The 9,493-nt window shown below is 39.8% G+C and overlaps 1 protein-coding gene across 1 annotated transcript; it reads left to right on the top strand.

Annotated features, from left to right (window-relative positions):
- Positions 1 to 2,637: 2,637 nt before the first annotated feature.
- On the top strand, positions 2,638 to 9,493 carry LOC105356165 (zinc finger protein 37). The gene is made up of 3 exons (XM_011486317.2): positions 2,638 to 2,924; positions 3,525 to 3,716; positions 8,126 to 9,493. Exons 1-3 carry the CDS (start codon positions 2,690 to 2,692, stop codon positions 8,893 to 8,895), a joined length of 1,197 nt encoding a protein of 398 aa, XP_011484619.1. The 5' UTR covers positions 2,638 to 2,689; the 3' UTR covers positions 8,896 to 9,493.

The following is a 9,493-nucleotide window of genomic DNA, read 5'->3' as shown; positions in this document are numbered from 1 at the left end:
TTGTGGAGTCTTTATGAATCTCGTTGGCTCTTTAATTTTACAAAATATATTAGTTTATTTATTTCATTGGTGGATCTTGTGGCATTTTCTGATATGTGATGAAATGAAATGCTTAATTTTTTTCCTAATAAAAGTACCATAATTTGTAAAGTAGGTCTACATGAGTATATAAAATAATATTATTATTATTATTTATTTCACTAATTGTTTAACCCTTGTGCTATCTTAGATAACCCCTATGGAGTCCTATACTGTTCATAATTAAATAAATAAATATTTAATTCAATAAATAAATATGACCTCATGCAAATACACAATCAACCAATAAATATCTCATAAATATATAAAAAGATCATGAAATTGTGAAAAACCTGGACACAGATTTTAAATTAGCCATTATATTTCATTTTGCTTTAAAAACCGGTTCATTATTTTAAAACAGCATTTTAAAATATTCATTTTTAATCATGTGGAATATTATTAAAATTCTTCGTCTTTTTTCAGAACCTTGGATTTCAAAATCAATATTTTCCAAAGTAGCTTTGTTTTTATTTCATGTTGCTGTTTTTCACAATGGCGTATTTATTTCATGAAGAGCTTTTTCAGGAGAATGGATCTGTCTGTCAGTCAAACTAGACAAGGCGGAGACACTTTTGTGATTGGTTACTCCTTTACTCAGACATGAGCAGCAGCACCCTGACTACATCGATCGAAGATGCTTCAGCGAACTTGACGGCGCAATGCCGACTCCTCAACACTAGGGGGAGTATGCACTTCAACACATCCACAGTGTTACCAGAAATTGGGCAGTTTTTGTTCTAAATTTGCGGATAAAAGTGGCTTTGGGCGAGTGTGCATAATTCAGGCGATTTTATGGTCGGTTCGGCAATTTTCATCTTCTCATGAACATAAAGTAGTGGCCTAAGTTAGGCTGGGTGGTTATTGGAGTTCCACAAAACTTTTATGAACTGGAGTTCCATGAATGCAACATGCCGCGTATGTGAGGGGCAACCAGCTAATGTTTTTAGCCTTATAGCCACATGGAGCGGTTGCCTGTGCTTATCTCAGTAACAATGCATGGATGCACAATGTACATGGAGTGTTAAAAGATCAGGTTTATTTATTTTGAATAGTTCCACATGATAACAATGTTTCCATGTTTGAGTTCATGAGATCATCCCAGAGAGTCTCTGCTTCAGGTCCTGCAGTCAAACTACGTCTTAAATCACGTGCATCAGAGAGCCCAGGCAGCGCAAGAGTGTGTGTGTGTGTGTGTGTGTGTGTGTGAGCGCAAGTTAAGGGTCTGTTTGCCGTGTTCCCCGGAAAAGTAATAGTAAAAAAAGGTTTCCTCCAAAGTACAGAGCTTGATTCTTGGAGTAAGCCCTGGCTGCAGAATTGCTCAATCAATCCCGGATCTCCGCTGCGTTTTCCAAACACGGTCAGAAACGTCATCGCAGGTTCAACATATTCCCGGGAGGGAAAAAATAAAATCAGAGGACCTGATTATAATCATTGTCTCATTGAAAATAAAATAATATCATAAGGTTTAGGAGGCCTCAGCAGGCTTGTTCGATTTTGCGCAGCTGCCTGGTCTGAGTCTGTCGGTCCGCCAGCTCGCCTCCTGTGAGCCAACACAGTGTGAGGCACGATGTGAGCTCTGAGTGAATGGCGTAAGAATGAGGGGTGTTTCAACGGGGGACACCAAGATTTGGACCACCGAAGCTCCTCTGTGGTTTGGTCCACACAAACCCTCAAACTACAAAAACAGAGTCGTCCATGTTTGCATCTTCTGCAGCAGACAGATAGTTTGTCTCTATTTGATCTGTAATGTCAGCAAAGCCGCGCAGATATCGCTGAAATATGTCATCTCTCTGACTGGCACACCGCTAAGCAGGTATCGAGGAATATGAGTCGATTTCCATGAATGAGCCAATGAGCGTTTAGATCCCGCCCATTTTCACTGATTGACAGATAGACTCATTCTCCTGAAAAAGCTCTTCATGAAATAAATATGCCATTGTGAAAAACAGCAACATGAAACAAAAACAAAGCTACTTAGGAAAATATTGATTTTGAAATACGAGCTTCTGAAAAAAGACACAATTATAATAATATTCCACATGATTAAAAATGAATATTTTAAAATACTGTTTTAAAATAATGAACCGGTTTTTAAAGCAAAATGAAATATATTGAATGATATAATGGCTAATTTAAAATCTGTGTCCAGGTTTTTCACAATTTCATGATTTTTTATATATTTATGAGAGATTTATTGGTTGATTGTGTATTTGCATGAGGCCATATTTATTTATTGAATTAAATATTTATTTATTTAATTATGAACAGTATAGGACTCCATAAACCCCACCCTTACATTGACGTGTTCTCCCTACCATGACAAAGGTGGATAAAGGTGGAAAGATTTCATGTAATCCATGGACACCAGTGAAGATCACAAATCATTGAAGAAAAAAGGTTCAACACACTGTCTATTGGGTCTAGATGACCCAACTCCCAACGTTTCAGTGCCTAGGATAGCACAAGGGATACAGAACATTTAGACATTTTGAGCCCTCCATACCAAGCCCAGAGGCAGCACAGGCAGCACTCCGAAATCTCGCGAGATCTTCATCTCAACATTCACAACTCGAGATTTTGTGTCACCCGGAAGTTTTCTTAGCTTAGCATGTATGAGCCTGCAGGCTGCTGTGTTGTGGATTCTCCGCTGAATAGAGTTGCAGCTGCAGCAGCGATGTCTTCAGTTCAGTCTCTGAGAGAGTTTATCAGCGAGCGACTCACTGCTGCTGCTGAAGAAATCTTCAGACAGTTTGAGAAAACCATCATCCAGTATGAGGAAGAGATGGATCGTCAGCGCAGACTGCTGGATAGTAGCAGCTGGAAAAGAAACACAAACACAGCAGGTACTATGAACGATGAATGGAGGCATTGAATCAGCCTGCTTCCATTCTAAAGGTCCGCACCTCCGTGGTTTTGCATTCATTTAATTTTTCGTCTTGTTTTTGGACTTCATGAAAAAAGCCAAGCAGAGCTCTGCATGAAGAACATAGATCGTTTATGAAGAAGACGGTCCACCCTAACCGATTACCACTCATTGACCATCAATATTTTGTTTTTGTGGTGGAGTATGACTCCTGCCTTTGACCCTATCTGTGAAAGAGAACAAAAATTTCTATTCTTCTGTTTCTGAAATAAGCCTTTGATGAGCTGCAGTGATGCAGGAACAGAATCAGCCGTGGATCCTGAAAAACATCCACTCATCATTTGAGTGTGTCTCCATGGAAACAGATAAACATTTTGCAGACTGCACAGCATGCTCTGTCCAGACGAAGCTTCTCTGTAATGACACAGACTAAACTGCCTTCCATGTTTGCTTTTGTGGATTCTTTAAAAAACAACAAAAACATCCATTCTGTGTAGACGTTGATGAATCTTTCTGTCCACACATCAGAATGTGGATTATTTCTTCTCCTTTGAAGCTGAATGTTTTATTTCTGCTGCAGACCTCCAACAGAAACACACGTGGAAGCAGAAACAGACTGTCGCTGACCAGCAGCTCTTTAACCAGGAGAGGAGCTGCAGCCAGAACCAGAAGGAAGCAGAACCTCCACAGGTCCCAGAACAGCAGGAGGAAGAGGAGATGAGCTGTCTGCTGGAGAACATCTGGGAACCAGAACTGGAGCTTCACAGAGCAGGTCTGTAAAGGTCGGATGCAGTTTTAGTAAGTATTCCTTAAAATAGAATGATAGTTTCCTTCATTCAATTTGATTTGGAGATTTGATGACCATCCAATCAGAATGTCACAGGCCTGTTGTCAGGTGGATCTGATCCAGAAAATTGTAGATTTGATGAGAATTGACAAGTGTCCCACCATGTCTGTGACAAAGGGGCGTGGCATGCTCATTAATGATGATGTCAAGATTGGACTGTCTCAGAGAAGTTTTTTTTGTGAAAAACTGTTGAGAGCATGATGTGCTGTAAACTCTCTCTTTGATTAGTTGGAAAGCATTTAATTTATATCTGTAATTTTGTGTGTGTGTTTGGGTGTAAAGATTATAAAGATTGAAGTTTTGATGATGGTGCTCATGGCATTTATGTATCAGGATGACCCAGAGGCAAACTAAAAACAGAACTGACAGACTGTCATTATGAATTGAGGGTGATACAATCTCTAATAATGACTGAAGTTTTGTTCATGAAGGAAGTTATAATGATCAGTTATGCTGAAAGACGCTGCATTGAGGAAGTAGGGAAAATAATAATGGATGTTATGATGATGATTTTGAGGGTTATAGTCATCTTGATGGGGAAAGAGTGAATGATAGTGATGTTGGGTATCAGAGCAAAGTTTTTAATGGTGAAGGAGGTTATGCTGTCAATAGAGGTTTGGATTTTTAAAATTATAGTGGTGACAGGGGTTATGGTGATAGAGGCTTTGATGATCATGAAAGTGATGAAGGTGAGGACAGTCATGATAATTTTTAGGATCTAGGGCAATATTTTATAGTATTTTCTTTCCAGTATTTTTGAGCCATAGTACACTTCTTTTCTTGACAAAAATCTCAAAGCACACCAGAAACCGATTTAAAAGGAAAAACTCTGTTGTCTGTCATTTGACACCAGTCTCTCTAGGACCTTACAAGCATTTCTTTAAATGGTTGAGGCACAAAAAGCTCAAAGTTGAATCTGTTTTTCATGAAAGTTGCAAAAGTTTCAATCATTATTTTCAGCAAAAGGCTGTTAGGGGGATTTACAAATGTTAAAGCAGTTGTTTGTCCCTCCAGCCTAATTTTTTTCAAAAGTGCTTGAAGCCTGAAAAAGAATTTGTCTTTCAGTCCAAAAATGATTAGAAAGCAGTTGTTTGAGTTAGAAAGATAACTTGGAGCAAACACTAGAATCTCTGCCTGTTAAGAATTCCTTTGTGCTTCAACACAAACCTTGGAGGAGAACTAAACTCTTCTCCTGCTTTCATCAAGATTAGCAAACTGTTGGAACAGACTGTTTTTTTTGCGTTTTTTGTGCTGCATAAAGGTCAGCAGTAGTGCAGTAAGAGATGCTGTCACATTAACCAAATGCACCATGGGAAATGAAGTGAACAAACAGATGTGCTGATGGTGGACAGACTCCCATCGTCATTATTTTATGCACTTTTTATACGGTCTAGGCCTGCACGATATTAGAAAAATCTGCGATATGCGATATCAGTGTTTGAAACTGCGATGACGGTATGACTTGCGATAAATGGAAAAATAGAAAAGCAAAAATACCAATACATTTTGGTTTCAGTGTGAGTTTTATTCAAATAATTCAACACAACTTAAATTAACGTGCAAGTTTTATTCAAAAAGAAGAAAATATATTTACCATAGAACTTGCCAAAACTATGATGAATGATTACAAAAAGTTTATATAGATGCCCAGGAATAAAATAGGTTGGTGTCTCCTACATTTCCATTTGACTGCAAGTGTTATTAAATAAGTCAACATAACTTAAAATCCAAGTCTTTTTCAAAAAGGAGAAAAAGTTAAGACCTATAGCTGTGGCCAAAACATAAATGAACAATGAAGAAAAAAGATAGAGGCCCACAACTTAAACGTGACCTAGTATGAACTAGGGCTGCACGATATGAGGAAAACTTGCGATATTAGTGATCAATATTGCGATAACGATAAATTTGCAGTAAATAAACAAATAGAAAAATAAAGAAAAACATCATTCCCATTTCATTGCAACAGTTTAAAAATTATACTCCAAATGACCCTCGTCGACATAGGTGACAAACATCTAACATAATAGGCCTCCATCTGATTGGTCAACAATGGGAAGGCGTCTATCTGATTGGTCAAAGCATAAAGGGATTTATTTGATTCGTTACATGCTTCAAACTGCTAGAACAGGGGTATTCAATTAAAATTCAAAAAGGTCCAGTTCCTAAAATTTTCTCCCAGCAAAGGTCCGGATCTTATGTTGTCACTTAACATAATGTACCCTCATGTTAATAAAATCAATAACGCACATACATTTCTATATAATTTATTGTTACATTTCAACTGTTTTCAAAGTAATATGATTTTAACATACCGAAGAGTCTGAACTTGTATGGCACTTGAATGGAAAATAATACTGAATGGAAAACAACACTGAAATTATTCTGAATAAAATAAATAAAAAGTGCAAACACAGCTTTGAGCAGCCTGAACTTAGGGCCTATTTCAAGTAATGTAAAACATTCAGAATCTTTTGAATAAAATAAAAGTGCTTTTAATCTTCAAGAAAAAAATTTAAAAAGACATTTGAGCTCCCACCTTTTTAAAACATGAACTACATTTTAAATAAAATAACACAGGAAACGTTTCAAGTAAAATAGAACAGGGCAGAATTTACTGAATAAGAAAGTGCAGAACTTTGAGCAGCTTCCTTTTGCATCTCTCTTTTCAAACTTTCCTTACTCCCTTTCAATCTTTCTTTCCTAGTGAGAGAAATGGGCATGTAACTGTCCTGCCAGCACTTTCTGCAGCCTCATTTAAGCACTCCTTTACAACTGTCACATCGCTGAATGCTTTCTTGTGTTGCGCCAAAATCCACGCGATCTTTAACGAACACTCATTTACACGTTGCTGCCCGGTAAATGCATGCGTGATGTCACGAGTAGACCTGTAATACTGTGCTTTCAATTTGATGATTTTACTTGCCCTCACTGCGGACTTCTGCAGGTACATTTCCTCAAACGACCCGTGTTTGGTCTCATAGACGCTTAACGTTGCCACTTTTGATTAACGCCACATTTTCACAGCATATGAGACACAAAGGTTTAGAACTGGCTGCAGGCAGAATAAACATGTATTTGTCCGTCCATTCATCTGTAAAAGTTCGGTTTTTAGCATCTACTTTTCTCATTTTTGAGCAAACCATTTTCTCTCATCTCTCTATCTCTCTCTCAAACTCGCTGTTGCTGAAAGGTAAACAATCGATTTGATTGGCTTGGCTATTGATGACGCTCCTGTCACAATTACTAGATTAGCTGCGCATGAACAAATATTTTTTTTAATATCAAATCCGGTCCGGGCAGACTCGTCACTCGGTCCGGACTCGGACCGCGGTCTGCCATTTGACGATGCCCGTGCTAGAAGATTGTTTTAACACATTTTGGGTTTGCGATTTATTGCGATATTTGCCGTCTTGTGCGATATGCATATTGCAGAGCTGGATATTGCGATAACGATAAATTTGCGGTATATTGTGCAGGCCTAATACGGTCTGACCCCGGCTCTGGTGGGAAGCTGTTCCGCTAAACTTGAACTTTAGCTGTTATTTCTGTTATAACTGAGAAACTTTATGAGCCACGTCAGAACAAGGAAGTGAGGACGTCCGATTGGTTCAATTGATGACGTACAGGATGAAGCCTCCAAGAATGATTGGCGGAGAAAGTTTAAGAGGTCGAATTTTTTCCAGAATAAGAGAAATTTGCCAACGTTGTGATGCAGTTATTTTTTTTTATCAAAGTGTCTTAAATAGAAATCAAACACAAAGACTAATGTATTTTATGATCTGTCATATTCACTACTCTGTGTGAAACCTGAGCCTGTTTGAAGGAACACAGAGCTGATATACTGGTGATGGTTAATGGTTTAGACCAGTTAAGTGAAAGTAAATAACTTTCCACGACACGGTAGTAAACCGCGGCATGCTGGTTAAAAACACCGATGTAAGAGGATGGGAGTGAAGATATCAATGATAGTTGAGGTCATGATGATGGTGATGAAGGTGGTAGGGTTCTGATGAACAGACTTTAAAGTTCTGGATGTCATTGAAAGTGGTCTGAAAGGGGTGACAGTTTGGGGCGGATGCTTAAAAATCAATGACTTGAACTCTAAAATGAAAATAAAACCTCAAAAAAAACAAAAGCTGAACTTATGAGCAATAGATCTGTTCTGGATAATCTCACCTTCAGCCAAAAATGACAATCATTCCTCCTTGTGTTTTGTTTATTTCCAGCTGTTTAGTCTTAACGTTGGGCTGATTGTTGTGGTAAACATGTTCCAGCTCATCCATCAGATGTTGTCAGAAGTAAAGTTTAACCGTCCCCCCCTTTGTTCCCCACAGATCTCCACCAGCCTCCTAAACTCAAAGAGGAGGAGTCCAGTCTGAAGCAGGAGGAAATGGAGCTTCCACAGATCAAAGAGGAGGAGGAGGAGGAGGAAGATCAGGTGGCGCTGAAGACTGATGCCTTTGAGGAAGGACACCTCTGTGACGCAGAATTCCCCAGTCATCAGCTTCCGCCCGACAATTGTTCCGGAGAGGAGAATCAGGATCAGCAAAGAAGCAACACTGAGCCCTCCAGATCAACCACAGCTGCAAAGCTAAGGACGAAGAACAGCATGGGTGCAGGTACCTGTCCTCTCTCAGAGACCCAACGTCTGACAGACACCAGTGAGACGTCTGACAGGAGGAGTCCCAGCAGGACCTTCTCGTCTCATACGTCCACGCTGAGAAGACAGACAAGGCCCTATGAACCGGCCGAGAGTGCCTACTTCTGCCACGAGTGCGGGAAATGCTTCAATCAGCGCGGCAGTCTGAAAGTCCACATGAGGACTCACACGGGCGAGAAGCCCTTCTCCTGCAGCCACTGTGGACGAAGATTCACTCGGAGTGGAGACCTGTCCAGCCACATGCGAACCCACACGGGCGAGAAGCCCTTCTCCTGCCAGATCTGCGGAAAGAGCTTCAGTCAGAGCTGTAATCTGCTGTGTCACCTGAGGACGCACACAGGGGAGAAGCCCTTCACGTGCCCAACCTGTGGGAGAAAATTCAACCGAAGAAATAACCTGAAGACCCATATGAAGGCCCACTGCTTAGAGCAGTCCCCACTCTGAAGCTCAGACGCCTGGACTGGGGGGGTTCTGAGAGATCACAAGATCCTTCTGTCTAGTCCAGTGTAAAGGACCAAACGTTTCAGTCTCACCATTTTCTGTTTTAAGAGATTCTACGCTGAAATGCAAATGCTTGGGATCTATTGGCCATCCATGACCATAAGACCATCTAAGATCTAAAACTAGTAGAACTTTCAGCCAAACCTTTTTTAGCATGTGTTGTTTAAGGTTCAAACGTAGCTGGGTCGTGTGCCCCTTCATGTTACAGCCCCGACTCCAGGTTTAATGGTTACTCGTATGCGACACAGACGCATTGACACTGGAACTAGAAATGAACCTCGTTTTGAGAATGAACCTCATTCAGTTCAGACTCTGGTAGATTAAGGAAGGGCTTTGAGGAACGTCCAGAAGTGACTGTAAAGGTTTCATCTGTCTGGTGGCTTATTAACACAAAAGTAGGAAAATCGGACATGTTGTCATTCAGATTGTGGTTGATGTGCGTAGTTGTATTTAATGCTGTAGTGAATTCATGTGTTGGATTTGTTTTTTGTGACTTTTGTATTGGTTTCAGTAAAAAAAACAAATAAATGCATTTTCAGGT

Source organism: Oryzias latipes, chromosome 17, assembly GCF_002234675.1.
Source record: "Oryzias latipes chromosome 17, ASM223467v1".
Lineage (NCBI taxonomy): Eukaryota > Metazoa > Chordata > Actinopteri > Beloniformes > Adrianichthyidae > Oryzias > Oryzias latipes.
Note: the sequence above shows the minus strand (reverse complement) of the source record. Positions and strands in the feature narration are given on the sequence as shown.

What these genes read in the sequence shown, in the direction of transcription:
- LOC105356165 (XM_011486317.2), top strand. Translation starts at nt 2,690, where the DNA reads ATGTATGAGCCTGCAGGCTGCTGTGTTGTGGATTCTCCGCTGAATAGA. An exon ending in AAGAAACACAAACACAGCAG is followed by an intron (nt 2,925 to 3,524) that starts GTACTATGAACG and finishes TTTCTGCTGCAG; the next exon opens with ACCTCCAACAGAAACACACG. An exon ending in ACTGGAGCTTCACAGAGCAG is followed by an intron (nt 3,717 to 8,125) that starts GTCTGTAAAGGT and finishes TGTTCCCCACAG; the next exon opens with ATCTCCACCAGCCTCCTAAA.